We start from the raw sequence: 24,670 nt of genomic DNA, 5'->3' as shown, positions 1-24,670 counted from the left end.
AGTAAAACCATGACATTATCATAGTATAAACATATATTATATGTTTATACTATGATACTGTCATGGTTTGACTATGGTGGCTCAAAGCAACTATGGCTATTGTATATTTAACCATGATTTTACTATGAGCTACTACGGTGCCTTATGATAATTATGTTTATACTATAATATTGTTTTACTATGGTGGTTTATAGTAAGTATGTCTATTTGATAGTTAACCATGAGTGTACCATTAACTACTGCTATGGTGCCTTATGATAACTGTTGAGTGTTACACTGCCATGCATTTACTGTGGTGGTTTATAGTAACTATGGTTATCGTATAGTTACAATTCTACCACAAACAAGTATGGTGCCTTTAGGTAACTATGTTTATACTGTGAACCATTAACTAGTGCATGACAGTTTGTTAGCTTTAAATCATAACCACTTGTTGGAAGTTGTAAATAGCTGAACTTCTTTTTGTATTTTTTGGGCAATTTCTCAGTGAACATATTCTATCTTTCTGTAATTATTATTATTTTGCATGATTAAAAGATACACAAAAAAGTAGTAAGAATACAAATATACAGTGCAGGGAGAGGCAAAAACCCATGAGAGCTTATGTAACAATGTTACATTTTCACAGTTGTTGTAGAAAACACTAAATGAACATACAGAAAATAATACAGCTACATAAAAATGATGAACTAACAATATATTAGTAACAATGACTACTAGTAGTTACCAATAGTAACTACTAACAATATATATCATAATAACAAAAAACATAAATACAGAAATGGGTGAATGGCATGTATATATGTATGTGTCAGTGCGTATATGTACAAGTGTATGAGTACGTATGTGCATGCACTGTGTGAATGTGCATACATGTGTTCATCTATAAAAGATGCTGGAGTATGTACAGTCACGTCCGTAAGTATTTGGACAATGACAGAGTATTTGTGATTTTGCCTTTACACACCACCACAATGGATTTGGAAACAATCAAGATGTGATCGAAGTATAGACTTTCAGCTTTATTTTAAGAGGTTCCACAAAAATATGGCATTTACCATTTAGGAATTACAGCCATTTTAAGCGAAGTACTTCCATTTTCAGGGGCTCAAATGTATTTGGACAATTGACTGACAAGACTGTACGTGTGTAAGCATGTATAAGTAACATGAGGGGGATGTTGGTTCATACACCTGAACAATAATAATAATAATAATAATAATACATATTATAAATTAAATAAATAAAACATAATACATGGACAAAAATAAATAGGGAAAAACAGTTACAAGGCAGCAATTAAATGATCTTTTAAACATCTTTTATAACATATTATAGACGAACATTTTTTACCAGGTGGAAAAAGCCATTCCATAATTTGATTCCCCTAGATCTTACTGAGAATTGACCTCTACAAGTGAGAAATTTAGGAAAATGAAAATCTGAAGATTGACGAGAGTGGACCAGTGAATTTGTTTTAAAGTAAGTATTGAATTGCTCTAGAAAATTCCCTTCACTTAAATGTATCTTTAAATGTATCTATAAATGAAAACACATACTTTAAAAATATTGATGTCATAAATAGCAAAAATCTGAAATTTCTGAAAAAAAGGAGAAGATGAAATATATGATCGGGTTACAATCCTAACAAAACATTTCTGTAGAACCAAAATTTTTATTTATACAATTTTATTTTTGTAAGAAGTCTATTAACGCTAGCTTGCTACTAGTTGAAGCACAGTCGTCTAGCTGAACAAGATAGTGCTGTCTTACTTCAGGGGTACAAGCACGTAGTATGCTGTTTTCTGTCAGGTTTGTTTATTGTTTACAAGAAAATAAAATTTGTATTTAAATTTATTTATTTATTCCATATTTTGTCATAATAAATAATTTGACTAATTATGCCATTGAAGCCAGCTAATCTATTCAGCATAGACCAAATACAAAGAATATGGTAATAAGATTTGCCCATATTTATGGATATTTTCTTTTCCTGAAAGAAACCCATGTATCTGCCAGAATGAAGCTACAGAATGGGAAAAAGTGAAAAGGTGGTTGCTATGCTGTACCAGGTGGTTGCTTTGGTGTTATTAAGCAGTTGCTATGTTATCCCACCTGGTTGCTGCAGTGTTCCTAGGTGCTTGCTGTGGTATTCCAGATGGGTGCTATGTTGTCCCAGTTGGTTGCTAGGCTTTTGTGAAGTGGCTGCTAAGGAATCTTAATTAGTTTCTAGTGTGTTAATTTGCTGCTGTCATGTTCCAGGGATTGGTTAAGGTGTTAGGAGGCTCAATGTGATTAGGGTGTTGATAGATTGTTACTATGCTAATCCAGGTGGTTGTTAGGGTGTTGCTAGCTGGTTTATATGCTATCCCAGATGTTTGCTAGGGTGTTGCTAGGTCATTGCTATGGTATCGTAGTTGGCTTCTAGGGTGTTGCTTGGTGGTTGGCATGATATTCCAGCATGTTGCTAAAGTGTTGTTAGGTGGTTTCTATGGTTTCCCAGTTGGTTTTTAGGATGTTGCTAGGGTGTTAGGGTGTTGCTAGTTAGGTGCTATTACATTCCAGTTGGTTGCAAGGGTATTGCAAAGTGGATGCTGTGTTATCCCATGCGGTTGCTAGGGTCTTGCTAGGTGGTTGTTATGACATTCCAGTTGTTCAGTAGGGTGTTGCTAGGTGGTTACTATTATATTCCATTTGGTTGCTATTACATTCCAGCTGGTTGCTAGGGTATTACAGGTGGTTGCTAGGCTGTTCCTAGGTGTTTGCTTTTGTTTTTTTTAGTTTTAAGACAGCAAGCAGAGGCCATCCACGTCAAAATGTCTAATAAATTTCTAAATAAATGTCTAAATAAATTTTAACAAACCTTTGACTGAGGTACGTTTAATATTAAACATGGCAAACATTCATCTTGTTCAGTATGTTGAGTGTAGGATGTTTAGTCATTCTTGTTAGTAATAGCTTTATTTGTGATTGTTTATTATTATTATTATTATTATTATTATTATTATTATTATTATGTTATTTATTTGTGAAAGTGTTTATTAGTTAGCTCCCTGACCGAGAAGATTTCAGCATTAGAGGTGCGCATCCAGATGCTAGAGAGGGTTAGTGAGAGTGAGAGCAGCATAGTTTCTGTAGGGAAAGTCTGGCTGCCTTAGGCGGGGTTAGCAATCCCCCAACTCCAGCATTAGAGCCCTCAATGCAGGGTGAATGGGTGATGACTCAGGCCATAATCACAAAGCCAAAATTAACACTAAGGTTCACCTATGGGTGCACCATTCCATTCTGCTTCATGTATCTAACAGGATTGCTCTCCTCAGTGAAGCACCCACTGAGAAACCTGAAAGAGTTCTGGTTATAGGAGACTCTATGTGAAATTAGCTAGGCCTTTAGGGGCACCAGCAGGCTAACATGTCCATCTGCTAGCTGCACTGAGTCGTCACGAAGATTCCACCATATTGAGACTGTGCCTGTTCCCCAAGCTAAACAAAATAAGTTTGTTTTAGTTTATTTGTTATTACAATAATGTTTACAAATAAAATTGAATTGAATTGAATTAATTTAGTGACCCTAAACTTAGTTTGCATTCTCCATTTTCATCTTGCTATGGAAGGACAAACCATGTGGATGAAATGATAAACATATTTTTTCACAAAAAAACTGTTTTTTTTTTCCTGTCAAAGTTTGTTTTTTGTTTTTTTGTTTTTTTTTTGCATATCAGGTATACAGTAACCAGTCTAACATCAAAAGTAATCTATCTCCGTTTAAAAAGTTATATCAGATATGTTGATGAACCGGCAGTGTATAAAAACATATGAGTGAATTAGCAAAAGTGTAGCTCTGCGTTGCTAGACTAAGCACTTTTCCCAGATGGTGGCTGTGGGGCAAAATGAGCCAGAACCTTGGGGGTAAGTTCAACCAGTGGTTCATCTTACCCCCTGATGTTTACATGAAGTCAAATATTTGGTGTTTAAAATTAGTGTTGCATCCTAACAATAAATAACTGACATTATATTTCGTATTTTAGATGTAGCTAACAGCTGTCACGCACATAATTAGAAAGAAAAAAAAAACAGAAGAAAAACACATAGGGGCTCCACACCTCTAGATTAGTTAAAGAGTGTGTTCGCTGAAGTCAAGGGAGGAAAATCCATCAAAAAAGTGTCAAAAGAAACAAAGACAAGAAACAAAGGGGCAGCCCTTCACAGATATCTTAAAAAAGGTAGAGGATGGGAAGACATTAACAGGAACCTCTGAGGTAAAGAAGATATTTAGGGAAGACATAGAGACGGGGCTTGCAGACCACATAAAAAACCTTTCTCACAGGTTCTGTGGCCTCACTACAAAGAAATGTCATGAACTGGCATTTGAACTGGCAAAAAGGAACAACACTCCAGTCCCCAGCAACTGGACAGGGCAGGTTGGCAGGTTAGTCTGAATGTATAGGAAAGGCAAGGCTTAGTGAGTGCAACATAAAAAATGCAGTCCTCAAAGTTAAACTGAGTGATTCTAAACTCTTTTAATTATTGGTTTGCCTGCCATATTCCAGAAGCAACATCGGCCTTTAAAAGGACCACCATGGGAGAATTTTTTGAAAATCTTGCCGAAGTGATGGATAGGTATAAGAACAAAACACATATCTAGCCTACTTAAAGATTCCAGCTTGTTTTTTGTTAAATAAAGTATAATATAAGAAAACTAAAAAGTATAATTGAATTATTTCATTATTGTAATTTTTCTGACATTTCAATATTTTGTTTTCAAGGCACAATTTCCCTCCAAATATGATTTATAACCTTGTCAAAACAGATGTAACTATGGTGCAAGCAGCAAAGCAAATAGTCACAGAGAATGAGAAGATGCAAATATGTTCTGTTACATCTGCTGAACGAGGTGAGCTCTTGACTGTGTTGTGTGAGGTCAGTGCTACAGGGAATTATTGAATGTCACACTCTGCTGAGTAGTTTGACACCAAAATTTGAAGATAGGACAAAAATCCTTTGACAAGTTCTCAAAACTATGCTTTGCTTATTAATTATTAAAAATTTGATGGGATGGAACTAAATGGTCCAAGAGGCACATTTTTAGGGTGTAAGGAGACAAAACATTTTCACTGTACCCCTTATTTTACAAAAGAAATGCTTGTTTTTAAGTGCAATAACATGAATAGCTCTGTATCAAATATTATTGAGTCCTTAGTGGGTACTTTCAAAAAATACTAGGACAAGTTCTCAAAAGTAGGTATGCAAGTGGGTGGAGCTAAGTGGTTCTTGAGGCTTTTTGTTCGGAAGGACACAAGAAATAAGAAGCAAAAAGAATTTTCACTGTAGGACTTACGGTATTCGAGATTTAAGCCAAAATGTAAATGCTTTGCTATAGCACCACAATTAGACGGCGGGAGGGTATACTATGTACTCTTCAAGTTTCATGACTGTAGGACTTACAGTTTGGTCTGCACAATCAGTTTTAGAGGAGAGATATAATAATAATAAGAAGAAGATGGACAAGAAGAAGATGCAGAAGAAGAAAAATCCTAATGAAAACAATAGAGTTCCTAGCACTACGTGCTTGGTCGCCGCAACCAATCTTCAGCAAATATTGCCTGCCAATGGCCAGTTCTTGCCAAGTTACATAGAACAATAAAAAGTCCATAGATTAACATAATAGATTAACATCTTTACAAGTTTTGTAAGGATTGCTCACAAAACTTGATAAATATGAAATGTCTGAAATTGTGTGATATGTTGCTGAACGCTGAATAGAAGTAACCCCAATGGAAATTAAAATCCAGTTACAGATTAGCAGAACAAAGCAGCATACCAAATTTCAGCTCACTTGGTTTCTAAGAAACAGCTATTTGAACTTAACTCCACCCCCTATTGACATCCATACCCCAAACTTTGCACATCTATTCATAGCCTTAAGATGCCATTCAGAATTATCCAACCAGTCCTCAGTTACAGCTGTTTTAGTAAATCAAGCTCTGCCCTGCTAGGTTTGGTTGGTGTTCTTTGCAAAGCTCAAAATGTTTTTGATAATTAATGAGAATTAGACTATGCCAAGTAATGTGACACCAACTTTGTGAACATAGGCCATACATCTTAGGAGTAGTTTGCAAAAATATATTTAGCAAATTATGCAAATTTTCATCAATTTGAGTGGGTGTGGCTAAATGGTCCAAAACACATGTTATGTGTACAGCCAAAGTATTATGGGGGGAAAAGAAAAAAATCACTATTAACTTTAATTTTTGAGAGATATACTTCTTTTGTGTGGAGAGCCATGAATCATGCTCCCCAGTGGCCATTTGAATAAGTTGCATGGTTTACTAGTACATCTGTAGTGGAACCTGTGTAGCATTCAAGTTTCTTGACAGTAGGTCAGAGTTAACCCTGTTAAATGCCTGCTGAAACCGGATTCGCTGATGGCAGCCATGTTTTTCAAGTAATCAGGTTATTATCAAAGGCCACCTACATATTAGCACAGATATGCACTCTACCAAATTTCAGCTCAATAGGACTTGGAATGGTTCCTGAGAAACATTTATTTGAACTTAGCCCCACCCCCTGTGTATGATCACACCCCAAACTTTGCATATGACCACAGTAAAATAATAATTAATAAATTATTAATTAATGAATAATGAATAAATTAGGCCCCACCTCATAAGAACTGACTGACATGTGATGGCATTATTATTTATAAATGTCAACATCTTTTTGATAATTATTGAGTTTCATACTCTGCTGAGTAGTGTAACACCGTATTTGTGGAGATAGGCCAAAAATCCCAGGACAGGTTTGGCAAAATAATTTTTGCATATTGTGCAAATTATCAGAAACGTGACTGGGCGAAGCTAAATGGTCCAAAATGCATTTTTTGACTGAGCAAAATGATCAAGTTAAAAAAGCAATTTAATGGTACACTTTATTTTCCAAGACATATACTTGGTTTTGTATGCACAAACACGAATAGTGGCCACCAGCAGCCAAAATGAGTGAGATTACAGCAGATAGTAGTGGGTCACAACCTAAACCTACCATTCAAGTTGTGTGAGGACAGCTCAGTGTTAACCCAGTCAAATGCCTGCTTAAATCTGATTGGCTGATGGCATCCATGTTTTTAATTAATTAGGTGGTCATAAAAAAATCCACTTACACATTAGCACATACAGTAGATGCACTATACCGAATTACAGCTCTATGCGAATTACAATTCCTGTGAAACTGTCATCTCACCTTAGCTCCAACCCATGTATGATTATGCCCCAAACTTTGTACATGACCTCAGAATCTTGTCTTCTATATGCCTTCTATAAGTTTCATGCGACTCTATGCAAGCACTCATGAGCTGCATCTGTGTATGTAAATGAGGCTCCTCATCATAACTGACTGACCTATGGCAGCCATATTATTTGCAAATTTAAAAATATTTCTGATACATTTTAAGGTGCACACTCCAGAATAATGTAATACCAATTTTTGGGCTAAAAACCTAGGATGCAAAAGTAGATTTTCAAAATTATGCAAATTATCTTAAATTGGAGTGGGCAGGACTAATTGGCTGAAAAGGCAAATTTGTGTTCTTTTAGCCACAGTATCAGCATAATGAATAAGATTTACAGTAAACCATATTTAACAAGAGGTACAGTAAGTATTTGGACAGTGACACATTTTTTGTAATTTTGCCTCTGTACATCACCACAGTGGATTTCATATTAAGCAATCAGGATGTGATTGAAGTGTAGACTTTCAGCTTTAATTCAAGGGTTTAACAAAAATATTGCATTAACCATTTAGGAATTACAGTCAATTTTTACATAGTCCCTCCATTTTCAAAGGCTCAAAAGTAATTGGACAAACTAACATAATATAAATATAAGGATTATTTTTAATACTTAGATGCAAAGTCTACACTTCAATCACTTCCATTGTGGTGGTGTACAGAGGCAAAACTGTTTCACTGTCCAAATACTTATGGGCCTAACTGTATGATTCTGTTAATGTGCAAAAACATGAATAGCACCCCTCAGTGGCCAATTTGCTTCCTTAACAAGTGGGTCCCAACCTGAACCTACAGTACCTTTCAAGCTTTGTGACAATAGCTCAGTGTTAATCCTGTCAAATTCCTGCTGAAATCTGACTGGCCGATGGCAGCCATGTTTTTAATTAATTGGGTCATCATCAAAAATCCACGTACACATTAGCACATAGATGCAGCTCTATGCGAGTTACAGTCCCTGAGAAACAGTTATCTCACCTTAGCTCAGTTATCTCACCCCATGTAAGTTCATACCCCTAACTATTGTTTATGACTACAGAATTTTATCCTTATATTTCTTTCAAGTTTCGTCCGAATCCATTCAAGCACTCATAAGTTGCAGCTGTTTGAGTAAATTAGGCTCTGCCTCATTATAATTGATTGACCTGTTTCAGCTATATTGCTTGCAAATTTCAAATATGTTTCAGATATCTTTTAAGCCATCTACTCTTCTGAAGCAGATTATGCAAAATTAGGTTTTGCATATTATGCAAATTATCTTAATTTTCAGTGGGTAGGGCTAGATGGATCTAGATGCTCTTTTGTTTGTGTGAATCCAAAGGAATCAAAACAAAAAAGGTCTCATTTGTAGGTCTCATGATTCATGAGAATCACAAAACTCTACCTTATTGCGTCACCATTAGGCCAATTGGGCCCATCTTGCTTCACTGAGTAGCGTAATGGAGTACTACCTACTGACCAAGTCTCATGTCTGTACAACTTACGGTTTGGTCTGCACGATTCATTCTATGGCAGAAAGATAATAATAAGAAGAAGAAGAAGAAAGAAGAAAGAAAAAACGTAACTACAATAGGGTTCCATCAGCTTCGGTGCTTGGACCCCTGATAATAAAAAAAAAAAAAATTTGAAATCCTGAAAAATGGCATGGTGGCTTGGTGGTTAGCACTGTTTGCAACAATTAAGGGGTGAAGCACTTTCTGTCCCCACCCCTTGAGCGACGGAGGAAGACCAGAAGCCATGGGGACCATCAGTACTTAGTCCAATGGAGATGCTAAATTATATACTAAATTTGAAGGCAAAAGGTCAAACTGTTGCTGAGATGTCGCCTCAGTTCCTGTTTTCAGCAGCTCTCCCAAGTTGAAAATGATGTCAAATCTTATTTCTTAACTTCTGCTCAGATCACAAATTCATTACATGGTGAACTCTTGGCATCTTTCAAGAAATCATGATTGCCACTTAAGCTGTTTCAAAGTTATTGAGCAGTTTTACTAATTTGTGAATTATAGCACACACACACACACCCCAGACTTGGGAAGGACCATTATTCATCTACAAAGTGTGGTCAAAATCCGTCACAGTTGCTGACATATGCCCTTAGTTCCTGTTTGGTGACTTCACCATCAAATTCACTTGAGCATTATAGATGAATCATCCATCCTATCAGAAATCTGAGAAATAAGTTTAGTTCAGGTTGGTCTCCTAACGCTCTCTTCCAAATTTGATGGTTATTTGACAAAATTTGCAGTAGAAGACATGAAAAAAAATTTCTTAAAATTCTAAAAGGCTTACTTCCTATTTGAGAAATCACAAATTTTTTCAATCAACATTTGGAAGCTTCAAGGGAATCAATAGTAAAAAGAGCCTTGATTTCATGTTGTGTGGTTTAAAAGTTACAAGCAGTTTTACAAATTTGCAAATTATAGTGCCAATGAGGTCCTTCAGTTATCTGTTTATCTAGTTATTTAAGTTTGACCAAAAGACATCATAGTTGCTGAGATATGCCCTCACGTCTTGTTTTGATGGCTTCACCATCAGATTCATTTGCGTGTCATGGACAAACCATCCCATACCAAAATCCATTAAACTACTTTTTATTAGACTGGCTTCACAATTCTGCAGGCCAAATTTGGTGATGACTGGACAAAATTTGTAGAAGTTGTTCTGGGGAAAAAAATAAAAAAACTTCCTGTTGGATAAATGACAAATCAAGTATATCCAAAACAGACCATTCTAGGGAATCAAGAGGAACAAGAATCTTGATTGAATGTCACAAGCAATTTTACAAATTTATTAATTATAGCGCCACCTAGAGGTGAAATTAGACAAAGCTTCTTGGTGATGATTGGACTAAGTTTGTGGGAAAAGAAAGAAAATCCAACATGGCAGAAATTGATATCAAGGTGTCATTTTTGATTCGGCTTGACCCAAAGAATCAGAAGAAATCGGATTCACATTTCTTTGTAGATTGTGTTGCGTTGTAGAGTTATTATAGTAAAAGTATGTCCAAATTTACTCTATTGGTGGCACTAGAGGGCTTGAGTGGTGTACACCAAAATTGCCATGAAGACTGTCCAAATTTCATAAAACAGACTCCCATAAAACTTACAGTGACTATAGGATGCCTACGCACCTTCGGTGCTTGGCCATCTAATAATAATAAGAAGATGAAGAAGAAGAAGAAAACATACAATCACTACAGGGTGCCTACGCACCTTTGGTGCATGGCCCCCTGATAATAAGATGATGTACAATCACTAAAGGGTGTAAAGGCACCTTTGGTGCTTGGCCCCCTAGCAAGGAGAAGGAAAATTCTAACAAAAACATTAGAGTTCCAAGTATTATTTGCTTGGCACCCAATAATAATAACAAGAAAATAAAAATAAAAATCTAAACAAAGACAATAAGGTTCCAGCACTTCATACTTGGACCCTTAAGGAAAAACCTTTACAATTCCAATAGGGTTACAAGGACTTGTGCCTGTACCCCTAAAAATAGGGTTCCAGCACCTTCAGTGCTAACAAAAACAACCAAGTGCTTGCACCCCTAAAAATCTTGACAATTACAATTGAATTCCAGCAGTACATGCATGCACCCCTAATAGCATCTAATGACTTTGTTGAACTTAATCTGCTTTCTCCTCCTGGTTTCAGTACTTTGACTAAGCCCCGAATCGGAGGCAGGGGTGGGGGCCTGGTGGTGGTCTATCGCCACTGTCTTCATATTGAGCTGTCTCCTTTCCATGAGGTGCCATCATTTGAAAATTTGGCATTTAAAATCACTACTCACTCTTCACTGCTTATAATATTGGTGTATTGTCCTCCTAAAATGAACATGCAATTTCTATCAGATTTGTGTGAATTGCTGACAATTGCTTCTGCCCAATCTACAGCTATGCTATTGCTAGGGGATTTCAATATTCATGTTGATACTGATACTGTTCATGCTCTTGAGTTCATGTCTGTCCTTGATTGTTTTAATCAGCAGCAACATATTGATTTTCCAACTCATGTACATGGCCATACACTGGATTTGGTTTGTTCTAATGGTATCGACATTACTGCCTTAAAAGGCTCTGACATATGTATTTCTGATCATAAACTGATTGAAATTTCTTGTAATTTTTTTCATTCCAAAGCCTGTTGTTAATCCTTGATTGATTATCGTGCATGGAAGTTGGTTGATCCTCTGTCATTTTCTGCTGCACTCAGTGATTTCCTCCTTTCTGACTGCTGCAGTCTTTCCAGTGCTGAAGACATTCTTAATGTCTGTGATGAAAGTATCTCTACTATTTTGAATCATTTTGCTCCCTTAAAATCTAGACAGGTCCCATCCTCGCACACTTCTCCTTGGTTCAACACTGAGCTTAGGGCAATGAAAACCAAGGGCCGCCAGCTAGAAAGACTTTATAAGCAACCTGGCTTGATTGTTCACTCCTTGGCATATACTGAGCACATTAAGCAGTACAGGAATGCTCTTAATGAAGCATGTTCATCTTATTTCTCCACTCTTACTAAGTCCAAAAACAGACCTAGAACATTATTTAATACAATTAAAAAGTTAACTCAGCCCCCCTCACAGTCTCTAGAGGGTTCTGATCAACTGTGTGATGCTTTCCTGAACTTTTTCAGAGTAAAACACCTCATACCTGTCAACACCCTACCTCTGTTCCCACTAGTGAACTTCTCTCATTATGCCATGCTCATAGCTACTCTAGTTTTGACTCTATTGTCCCCACAGTGGTTGATGAGATAATCAGGCTGTCTAATTCTTCTACTAGTCTTCTTGATCCTGCACCTACCTCTTTACTGAAGAATTGCTTGCCTGCTTTGTCACTACTCATCACTCATTTCATTAATACGTCAATGTCATCTGGAACTGTACCATCTAAGCTTAAGATTGCTGCTGTCACCCCGGTTCTTAAAAAGCATGGTCTCGATCCTTCTTCCCTAAGTAGCTATAGGCCCATTTCAAACTTATCTTTTATCTCTAAGATATTAGAAAAAGTTGTTGCCTCCCAGGTACAGGCTTTCTTAACAGCACGCAACCTCTATGAGCCCTTTCAGTCTGGCTTTCGTCCATTACACAGTACTGAAACAGCCTTGGTTAAGGTTCTTAACGATATTCTCTTAGCCACAGACTCTGGTGCTCTTAGCACTCTCCTTCTGTTAGATCTCAGCTCAGCTTTTGACACTGTTTGTCATGAGATACTCCTCTCACGGCTTTCAGAAATTGGTATTACTGGCACAGCCTTTGAATGGTTTTCCTCCTATTTGGCAGGGAGGCAACAATTTGTCATATACCAGAAACACAAATCATCCACCAAATCCATCAGTTCTGGCGTACCTCAGAGTTCTGTTTTGGGCCCTCTCCTTTTCACTATTTATATACTACCAATTGGACAAATAATCAAACGCTATGGGTTTAACTTCCACTGTTATGCAGATGATATTCAGATTTATTTTAGCATACCTTCCACCTCAGTGTTTCCTCCGCCTACATTAACAACTTCCATCAAGGAACTCAAGCTTTGGCTGGAGGCAAATTACCTTAAATTTAACTCTGATAAAACTGAGGTAATTCTAATTGGCTCTAAAGCTGTTGTATTTAAATTTTCTGGTCAACAGATGGATCTGGACGGTGACCTGATTACGCCCTCCACGACAATTCGCAATCTTGGTGTTCTCATTGATTCCACTCTTTCATTTAATGATCACATTGGTAAAGTGGTAAAGACAGCTTTTTTCCACCTACGTAATATCTCTTGTATTCGATCCTCTCTCAGACAGCAGGATGCTGAAACTGTTGTACATGCCTTCATCACATCTCATCTAGATTATTGTAATTCACTTCTTTATGGCCTGTCAGCTAAAAATATCAAACGATTACAATATGTTCAAAACTCTGCAACTCGCTTGATCACCCACACGAGAAAGAATGATCACATTACCCCAATCCTCTATCACCTTCATTGGCTTCCGGTTTCCTTGCGCATAAACTACAAGATACTAATCCTCACTTATAAAGCTCTCCATAACCTTGGTCCTGCATATTTATCTGACTTACTTCTGCCTTATATTCCTGCCCGTTCCTTACGATCTTCTAGTGAGTGATTGTTAGTCACTCCTAAGTTTCGTATGGCAACTATGGGAGCTAGATCTTTCAGTGTTGTGGCTCCCAGATTGTGGAATTCTCTTCCCCAAGAAATCCGTCAAGCATCCTCCCTTCTCTCCTTCAAAAACCTCTTAAAAACACATTTTTTCTCTGAATATTACTCCTCAGTTCTCAGTCTGTAAATTGTACCCTGTTAGGGACGTTCATATAAATTCTCTCTGTATCTCTAAGCTAATTTTGTAAGTGGGCTCTGTATAGGTATGTGTTAAATGTTGGTATGTGCATCTCTAATTTACCTTTGTAAGCGACCTCTGTATATTACTTTCAGCTCTTAACATGTGTTCTGTCCTTTGATATTGATGTTTATGTGTATTCCTTAAATCTGACTTGTAAAGTGACCTTGGGTGTTGGAAAGGCGCTATATAAATAAAAGTTATTATTATTATTATAATAAATATAGCTGGAAGTGGCAATCATCAGGATCCAAGCACATTTATTCAGATTTACAGGCTTAAATTGTTATCTTGTGGTATCTTTACTTATGATTGTGATTCTTCTTCTTCTTCACACTAATATTCAACATGACAAAATCATTTGCAAAAATGTAAAACAGCACCACAGACACAAAAAGGTCAGTATATAAAAAGAAAGCTGACTGATAGTTAATGTTCTAGTATTGTGGCTTTGAAGTAACTGTTTTAATAAATGAACATCTGAAATGTTGAATAGAAATAAGAACACCATGCTTATTTATGCAGGTTTATAGCCTGATGCCATCTTGTGGTCTAATATGATATTGCACATTATCTGTATACATAAACGGATTTTAATGTTACTGGAGTGCCCAGTGAAGCAAATGCATAAACACTGGCATGACAAATTAGCATGACATATTCAACATTTTTAAAACATGTATGAATTGATAATACAATTAAAAGGTATTCTTTTAAAATATGATCAGCCCCGATGACACTGGTCATTTTTGCTTTTGTCACACAGGCAAGTTATTTGATTATATCCATAGTCCATTACCATTTTGTAAAACAAGACTGCAGATGAATTTTATTGGTATTTCTCAGCTGTGTTTTCAGATGTTTTATGATGTCTAGTTGTCTTCTGGTGTTTATAAAGATTCACAGATTCTTGTTGCACCCATGTGGTGTAATATTGCACATATTGCCCATATTGTTTATTACAGGGAAAAAAACAGTAAAATTTATTGGACATTTATAAATCTCAAAATGTTTTGGGAAATTCTTCAAGCACAAACTCCACTGTTTTTTGTACCACAATCTTTGTGAAAATAGACCATAAATCCTAGGATTAGTTCAGAAAAATATGTTTTACATAAAATTATTGTAAATGTGAGTGGGCCTGGCATGGATAAATCATTTAAAGGGGATTTTAAGTTTAGTGCACTTTCAGGAATAGAATCTAGCTATTCTAAGAAAATTCAATTATAAGAAAATTTTGATTTGATTTGTTTGTTTTCGTGTGCACCGTCCCCCTGCCGCACCCCAACTGCCCTTAGACCCCCTATACGTGACCATGCCACATCCTTTGTAGATGCCCTCAGAATCCTGTATATGTCCTGTATAAGTTTTGTGCAAATCTATTCACACAATTATGAGTTATACCTGTTTAAGTGATTTAGGCTCCACACTCACCTCTCGATAAGAAAGCCATTTGTAAGGTTGATTAGGGAGACGAGAACCTAAGCACGGTCCATCACCTGAGGAGACAACAAGACACATCTGAGTTATGTCAAATGAAACAAATTACCAACAGTTCTGCTTTATGGTATGGCATGTTTGCATCTCTTAATCTTTATTGACTTAGATAGAAGATAGAAGTGGTTTGACACCCTGTTACCAGCTTTTTAACTGTCACTTCACAAACTGTTACTTGTCACATGCTTGTCACATGCAACAGTAACAAAACAAACAAACATGACATTTGTACACATTACAATAATCAACTGTATGTAAACAGGACAGCATACAATAAAGAGCCCATAAAAAAAATCAAATGTTCTGTATACTCTATAAAGGGGTTCCAGACTCTGTGAAATCTCGAATTTCATTACATTCAAGACTTCCCTAAGCCATAGTGTATGAGAGGGGGGTAAAGGAGATTTCCATTTAAATAATATTAATTGCCTAGCAAGCAGGGTAACAAAAGTGACAAAATCAGCTTCCAAAGAAGAAAGAGGCATTACACCAAACAAAATAAAATGAATAATAATAATAATAATAATAACAATAATAATAAGTTTATTTTATATAGTGCCTTTCTGCAAACTCAATGTCACTTTACAATATGAAAATAGATAAACATGACAGCAGACAAAGAACAAAGGAAATAAACAAAAAATCCACGGCAATGCTCAGATCAAACAGTCAGAGATCAGAAAAACAAGAAAGAAAAAGATGTGTTTTAAGGTGGGTTTTGAAATCCTGTAATGAAGAAAGATCACGTATGTTTTTGGGAAGAGAAGTCCAGAGTGTGGGGGCAGAGATACAAAACGCTCGTCCACCAAACAATGCTAACCTGTGGCGTGGAATTAACAGTAGACCAGTATCTGAAGAGTGTAATGTGCGAACTGGGGAGTAAGTATGAATGAGATCAGAAATGTATGGGGGGGCGAGACCATGAAGTGCTTTGAAGGTGATAAGGAGAATCTTGTATTGAATACGGAAGCGAATGGGTAGCCAATGAAGTCTGTGTAGGACGGGAGTAATATGAGAGGATTTCTTAGAAAAAGTGAGAACCCTAGCTGCAGAGTTCTGGATATATTGGAGCTTATTTAATGTTGTGTTTGGTAGACCATAGAAAAGAGAATTACAGTAGTCTAGTCGAGAAGTGATGAAGGCATGACCCAGTGTCTCAGCATCATTGATATTTAAGAAGGGACGTAAACGAGCAGAAAGAAGGCAGATTTGGTGAGTGAAGAAATGTGAGGCAGGAAGGAGAGAGAGGAGTCAAAGATTATACCCAGGTTTTTAACGGTGGTGGAAGGTCGAACCAAAATCCCAGCAATGTTAACATTATCAGCACAGAAAGGAGCAACATTTTTTGGTGAACCAACAAGTAGCAGATCTATTTTATCAGTGTTGAGTTTGAGAAAGTTACTGGTCATCCAAGCATTTATATCATTAATACAAGCTGTTATGGAGTTGGTGGGAAAAGGAGAGTTGTGTTGAGAACTTATATAGAGCTGGGTGTCGTCTACATAGCAATGGAAGTTAAAGCCGTGATGATGAATAATGTTATCTAAAGGGAGCATATAGATGATGAAGAGTAAAGGCCCAAGAACAGAACCCTGAGGAACACTGTGGGGACAGGAGCAGTAGAGGACTTAGCCTGGCAGACAGAGATGTAATGCTGGCGGTCAGACAGGTAAGAAGTGAACCAAGATAGGGCAGTTCCAGAAATACCAAGAGCAGAGAGTCGTGAGATTAGAATACTGTGAGAGATAGTGTCAAAAGCAGAGGAAAGATCTAACAGAATTAAAATGCTAATGGAGCCAGAGTCAGTGGCCGTAAGAAGGTCATTGACAACCTTAAGAAGAGCTGTCTCAGTGCTGTGAAGAGTGCGAAAACCGGACTGGAGGTCCGTTCATAGAGGTTATGAGATGACAGATATGACTGAAGTTGAGCAGCAACAACTTTTTCAAGTAGCTTTGAGAGAAGCAGAAGATTTGAAATTGGTCTGTAATTGGCCATATCAGAGGGGTCAAGGAGGGGTTTCTTTAACACTGGTGTGACAGCTGCAGTTTTTAATTAGAGAGGAACAACACCAGTGCTGAGAAGGTGAGAAATGAGAAGTGAAATAGGCCGCGAAATAACAGGTGCAGTGTTTTTGAGTAGAGCAGTAGGAGCAGGATCAAGATGACAGAAAGATGGATTAGATTTTTTGAGTAGCTCAGAGATATAAGCAGGGGTTGGAGGGTCAAAATCAGTAAAAGTAACAGGTGCAAAATCAAAGGGGAAGTCATGTGAGTGAATAGGGGAGTTCATTGTTGGAAAGAGATTATAGATGCTATTGATTTTATTTTGGAAGAAGTGCAAGAATGACTCACAAAGGTCTACTGAGTTATTCATGACAGGTGCAGGAGGGTTGGTGAGTTATTGACTACAGAAAACAGTGTTTTAGGACGGGAGGATTCATTGGTAATGAGGGCAGAATAGTAACTGGAGCATGCAGTATTTAAAGCAGATTTATATCGTTGGATATGGTCCTTGTAAGCAATAAGATGCACGTTCAAGCCAGTTTTCCTGTAGAGGTGTTCAAGGCGACGACCATAATCATGGCATTTGGCTCAATGGGTTTCTCTATTATATCTTTTAATGATTTAAACATTTCTGAGTGTAAGTACATGGACAAGCATGAACAAAAATTACGCACAAGATTCCCTGGAGCTTGGCAACACCTGTCACTTGTAGCGTTTTTATTCTTATAGATATTAGAGAGTCTGACATTGGTGAAGTGAAACCAACGAACTATTTTACATTGCACCATACCATGCTTAGCACATTGTCGTGTCAGTGCTGGATTTGGCACCAAAATCCAATTCCCAGAACACCTTGCAGCCTATAAACATGGCTGCCACAGACTACGTTTCCCAGCACCCACCAGCACTCTGATATTCGTAGTCACCTGATTACTGATTGCACACAGATGGACTCAATCACCCACACACTATAATAAGCACACATTATATAAGTGCAGTCATTCACCGTGAAGTAATACACACTCTATATTTGCTTGACTTACCAAGCCTTTGCTCACCGCTCACATTATTCTGGTTTTGACTTTGTTTGTTCCTGGTTTTCAAGGGTTTGGCTTTGTCTACTCCATGTTGTTTGTTGATTGCCTGATCACTGCCTGTTTTTGACTTTGTTCTTGCCTAGCATTTTGGATTGTCTGCTGAACTTCAATAAAACTCACCTGTACCTGCAACAGTCTCTGTCACATATATATCAGCTTTATGAATCCTCTCCAGTACACCATCCCAAAGTACTTCTTGTATCTCCTAACCCAATTCTGCTTCCCGAAGTAATTTTATAATTTTAAGAGAATGAGTATACTTGCATACCAAAGCACTGTCAAAATTGATTCCATATTCTCAAAGTTGTTATATATTATTATTATTATTATTATTATTATAAATATATTATACTATTACATTTTTTGTATAAGCAGACAAAAGGGTTTTAATAGAGGAATTTACCAAGGCAATAAGATATGCCAGTCTAGAAGATACAGCTTCCACATCTAACCAAGCCAGGAATACTGAATTGGGACAATAATGTAGCAAATAGTGTATAATCCTAAGATTGGCTGTAAAATCTAAAATTGGGCAAAGCCATTTCTCCCATGGTAATAGCTGTCTTCATAGTCTCAGTGTTTTTTTATTCCAAATATATTCTAGAATGAGAGAGTAAAGTTCTAAAAACAAAAAAAAAAACAAAAAAGGTCTTGGGTAAAAAGATTGACACATATTCAAACAAGTCTGGCGAAAGATCAAGTATCACTATCATTTACTTGAAAGACATAATAGAAAAAAAATTGCTTATATCAAATGTGCTTTCAAACATACCTTGTTCTCCTGTAAAGTGATTAACCGTACTTACCATTCCACTACCCATATATTTTTTATATATTCTGATCTACAAAATGATAAAGTTGAAACAGTCAAAATACTGTGCACACCAGTTATATGCAGTCCCCTCTGGAATGCCTCATACAAGGTTTTGGTGTCTTCATAGTAGCGTGTGAACAGCTTGGGATCGTCAACCAACATTGATCTATGGCCACCACCCTAAAAAAGAAACAAATTTGTACAAAATGCATTAAAAAAATTTACCTTTTGTTAATGAATGAATGACTGAAAAAGATTTTGGACAGTATACACTCAAAAAATAATACACTCAAAATGGACGAGATCAGAGGAGACAGCATCTTAATCTGAGACAATAGATCAGATTACTGTAGAATACTTACAATCTCTGAATTTTATATGGCACATTGATTAATTCCATTCAATATTATTTGTACAGCAGTTTTGATAAAAGACATTGTCATCAGCTTTACAAAACTTTGGGTGTATATTTATAATGTAGATCCTTAATAACAGTAATAACAGTAGCAAGGAAAAACTCCCTGAGATGACATGAGGAAAAAATAGTGGGAACAGCATTGAAACATCCCAGTTTACCATCTATGCCCAAGAACCCACTAGATCTTCACGTTTACCTAAGAGAAATGCTATCTAACAAAATCCCTAACTTAAAAAGTAAATTTTTCCTCTAGACTTAGCGATTGAGACTGTCTGATTCCCAAACAATTATTGGAAGACTATTCCATAACTGGGGTCTTTGTAGGAAAAAAGACTGTGCCCCTGTTGTAGCTTTCATTATTCTAGGTACTAATAAAGAACCTGTATCTTTTGAGTAAAGCAGACATGGTGGATCATAATAGAGAAATGGTGGACCATAATAGAGAAAATGGCTCAGGTACTGTGGGTCTTTATAGTTTATTAGCAGTATTTTATAATCAATTCAAAATTTTACTGGGAGCTAATGTTGATTATGATGACATTTGGACTAATTTGGACACTGGCTGCTGCATTTTGGACTAACTCGAGTTTATTTATGGACTTACTAGAACATCCAGGCAGTAAGTGTTACAATAGTCCAATCTAGCGGTAACAACATTTACAGCATTTCGCAGACACACTTATCCAGAGTGACTTACATTTATCTCATTTATACAACTGAGCTATTGAGAGTTTAAGGGCCTTGCTCAAGGGCAAAACAGTGGCAGATTAGTGGTGCTGGGATTTGAACTAACAACCTTCCAATCAGGAATCCACTGGCTTAACCACTGAGCAACCACTACCATAACAAAATCATGAAATAGGTTTTTTCTGCAGCATTTAGTGAGTGACAATATATCTTAGCATAGCAATGTTTCTGAGGTTAAAAAAAGGCTATCCTAATAATATTATCTACATGAGGTACAAATGAGAGACTGGAGTCAATAATTACACCAAGGTCTTTTACTGCTACACATTAACTAACTGAATGGCTATCCAGAGATTGCCAGAGAATGGCCATTTAAGATTACTACTTAATCGGAAATCTAGCTGCCTGTAACCCTAGTAGAAGTACTTCTGTAAGTATTCAGACACTTTTGTTTTTGTTATTTAATGTACTTCCAGTGCAAATATCTACTTTAAATTTAAACACATAATGTTTTTTGAGTTTGTACTTATAAATATGAACAAAAAATGGTCATAAGCATAAACAAATATATGTTTAAAAAACAAAATTGACAGGGAAAAAAGTATTCAGACACCACAAATTACCAACATTAATACTTTGTTGCAAAGCCATTGTTGGCAATTACAACTTGTCTATCTTAAGAAGTAATTAACATTTAGCATCATTGTGGTTCAATTCTGGCCCATTCCTCTTGGCAAATCACCAAGGTTACGAGGGTCTCCCTGACAGACTCGCAATTTTAAAATTCTCCAACAATTTTTAATGGAATCAAGTAAGGAGATTGGCTAGGCCATGCAAGGCCTTCTTGAGTTATTTTGGCAGTATGTTTGGGGTTGTTGTATTGTTGAAGGGTGCATCTTCTACCCAGTTTCAGTCTCTTGATAGTACATGAACTGGTACATCACTCTATTCATGTTTCCTTTGATGACGTTTTGGCAGTGGGGGCATGGTAATGCATGATGATTCTCACCTGTGTCTTGTTACTGCTAGTCTACTTATTTGTGTCTCTTTGTGCCTTCAGTGACTCCTGTAACCGTCGAGAGAGAGTGTTATATAGCTGGTGGAACTTGCGAAACATACACGCACACACCCATACACACGTAAAGAACTGGAACTGGAACTTGAACTTGACGGAGCGAAAGCTGTGAATCCGTGACGGAACTGTTTCCTATTAAGTTGTCCTGTTTTTTGTTGAGTTTTTGAAAGTGCACTGAAAAGCATGGACTGAATAAACACAAACCCAGAGCTCAGCTAAAATTCCCCCTGCCTCCTGAGTCTTCCTCCACACCCTCACACACTGGGTTCTACAGTGGAATGGAATCTTAATCACTCGGCAAGATCATCAAGTCCCTTGCCCTCCTCCACCAATCCAGCTGCACTTTGAAACCCTTGTGCATGAGCAGGCCGAGAGCTGGAGGGCACTCCAGAAGCTGCTGCAGTCCACCACATCTAACAGCTGTTTCCCCTGCCACTGTGCCACATGACACTCACCAAGATGGCCTCCAAGGCATGGAATTCAAGCATGCGGCAGCTGCGTGGGAATGGCTGGAGGAGGAATGGGCTCTGTGACTCCTCCCCTTGCTATCGGGAGAAGCACAGCTTGCTGCCTGGCAGCTGCCACCATGGACACAGCTAGAGTATTCCAATATCAAAAGGGTGGTCCTGCAGCGCATTGGCCGGACACCTGAGAAGCACCACCGATGCTTCTGGTCACTGCAGCTCCCCGTGGTTGGTCGCCCCTTCACCTACATGCACTAGCTGAGGGACTCCTGTCACCAGTGGTTGATGGCAGAGGACTGGGACATGGAACAGATCATTGAGCTGGGGGTACTGGAGCAATTCATTGCTTGACTCCCGACAGGAACTCCGGAGTGGGTGCAACAGAGGTGCCGGGGCCCCAAAACCAGCACCCTGGACCCAGTTCCCACCTAGCTTTTCCTCCTCTGCATCTCTAATATCTCCCCATGCTCCGTTTCTCACACTGTTTCCAGGTGATCCAGATCCTTGTCGCACCTCAGGTCTCCCCTGATCGAGAACGTACCACATACCAGTTAGTATACAAGGGAGTACACATCAGGCCTTGATGGACTTGCAGTGTAATCAGACCTCAGTCTACCAAAGCCTGATTCATTGCAAGGCTTTGGGAAGTGCATTGGGATATTCAGGAATATCTGCTGGTGCCCATACTGATAAATTTTCATGGTCAAAATCATAGAGTAGAGGTGGCAGTTAGTCTTCGCCTCACCCATCCACTCTTCCATGTGGCTCATCATAATCCCATGGCTGGGCATTTGAGGCAGGATACTTCCACTTGGGCCATGGGCAGGTGTGTCAAGACTCAAGACCAAAAAGGGGGTGAAGAAGTTCCTGGGACTGGCTGGCTATTAACGTTTGTACCTAATTTTTCAGACATCACCAGCGTGCTGACTGACCTCACTAAAAGGGAAGCGCTAGATCCGGTCCAGTGGACGGAACCGCACAAGCTGACTTTCTGCCAGGTAAAAGCAGTTTTGTGTGGGGGCCCACTGTTGCATTCTACTGACTTTTCCCTTGCTTATGTCCTGCAGACTGTCTCATTGGACAGAGGGCTGGGGCCGTTTTGTCCCAGGTGGTGGAGGGGGAGGAGCACCCTGTGTTGTACATCAGCCACCAGCTTTCAGTAAGGGAGACCAAGTACAGCACGATCAAGAAGGGGACAAGCACCAAGCGAGACAAGCACCTACACATGCACACACACCCACACACACACAGGGGAGCATGAGCTTGAACTTGATGGAGTGAAAGCTGCGAATCCAGGATGGACCCGTTTATGTTGAGTTGTCCTGTTCTTTTATGTTTTTGAAAGTGCAGAATGAATAAATGTGAGTCCAGAGCTCATTATTCCTGTTGAAGTAAATTTATACATTAATGATTTCATGCACCTCTGCATCCCTGGAGGATTAGTGGTTAGGCCACGGTGCTCTCAATACTGTGGCCTGGGTTCATTTCCCAGTCAGGGAAACAAACCTAGCCACTGGGGTTGCACTCCCAGTCCCGGTCCCAAGCCTGGATAAAATTGGGTTTTGTCAGGAAGGGCATCTGGTGTTAAAAAAAAAATGTGCCAAATCAAACATGCAGACTAATGACCCACTGTGGTGACCCCTAACGGGAGCAGCTGGAAGAAGAACAACAACAATTCCATACATCTATAGAAGCATTGAAAACACAGGAGAACATGGCATTAAACCTATTCTTATAAAATCACTGACAGGTGAAGTGAACACAGTGGCACCTGTCAGGGGGTGGGATATATTAGGCAGCAAATGACTTAAGGCTAAAGCAGCGATTTTGACAAGGGTTAAATTGTGTTGGCTAGACAACTGGGTCAGAGCATCTCCAAAACGGCAAGTCTTATATGGTGTTCCCAGTATGCAGTTGTTAGTACCTACAAAAAGTGGCCCAAAGAAGGACAACCGTTGAACCGGCAACAGGGTCATGGGTGCGCATTGAAGCACATGGGGAGCAAAGGCTAGCCCATCTGGTCCAATCCCACAGAAGAGCTACTGTAGCACAAATTGCTGAAAAAGTTCATGCTGGTTATGATCGAAAGGTGTCAGAACACAGTGCATCACAGCTTGCTGTATATGGGGCTGCGTAGCAGCAGATCGGTCAGAATGCCCATGCTGACCCCTGCCACCGCTGAAAGTGCATACAATGGGCATGTGAGCATCAGAACTGTACCATGGCGCAATGGAAGAAGGTCGCCTGGTCTGGTGAATCACATTTTCTTATTTTCTTTTATATCATGTGGACGGCCGGGTGCGTGTGCGTCGCTTACCTGGGGAAGAGATGGCACCAGGCCACCACTATGTCCTCTTTCATATACATACATACATACATACATCCATGACAGGTAATGAGTTAAATCTTTATTTTGTATTTATTTTAGTACTGCTTTGCTAACTAGTGAGCAAGCTAGATACTGTAAATCGAAACAATGGAATGTGTATTTACATTGCTGTCGAATATTATTTTTACGTATTGATTCCACTGTTTTATTACAGATAGTCTTGTGGATGATGAGAAGGCGGACATCTGCAGTGAGGGCATATCCACACTCACTTCATTGGTGGTATGCCATAATATATGTATATTATATATATATATATGTGTGTGTGTGTGTGTGTGTATATATATATATATATATATATATATATATATATATATATATATAGATAGTGAGTGAAGTGACTTGTGGCCAAGTATGGTGACCCATACTCAGAATTTGTGCCCTGCATTTAACCCATCCAAGTGCACACACAGTAGTGAACACACGCCTGGAGCAGTGGGCCTGCCTTTTTTTTTTTTTTTTTTTTTTTTTTTGCTGTGGTGCCCAGGGAGCAGTTGGGGGTTCGGTGCCTTGCTCTCACCTCAGTCGTGGTATTGAGGATGGGAGAGAGCGCTGGTCATTCACTCCCCCCACCTACAATCCCTGCCGGACCCAAGACTCG

The 24,670-nt window shown here is 38.3% G+C and overlaps 1 protein-coding gene across 5 annotated transcripts in view; it reads right to left on the bottom strand.

Moving 5' to 3' along the window:
• The window catches only part of acsl6 (acyl-CoA synthetase long chain family member 6), a 130,770-nt gene that overhangs the window by 73,024 nt on the left and 33,076 nt on the right, over nucleotides 1–24,670 (bottom strand). For all 5 annotated transcript variants that reach the window (XM_026928679.3, XM_053239995.1, XM_053239997.1 and 2 more), the window contains exons 3-4: nucleotides 19,108–19,216; nucleotides 15,060–15,124 (exon numbers count right to left, since the gene is read on the bottom strand). In XM_026928679.3, coding sequence (XP_026784480.1) covers nucleotides 15,060–15,124; nucleotides 19,108–19,216 — 174 coding nt within the window. The remainder of the gene's footprint in view (nucleotides 1–15,059; nucleotides 15,125–19,107; nucleotides 19,217–24,670) is intronic.

Source organism: Pangasianodon hypophthalmus, chromosome 15 (assembly GCF_027358585.1).
Source record: "Pangasianodon hypophthalmus isolate fPanHyp1 chromosome 15, fPanHyp1.pri, whole genome shotgun sequence".
Lineage (NCBI taxonomy): Eukaryota > Metazoa > Chordata > Actinopteri > Siluriformes > Pangasiidae > Pangasianodon > Pangasianodon hypophthalmus.
This window is presented reverse-complemented; position numbering and strand designations above follow the sequence as displayed.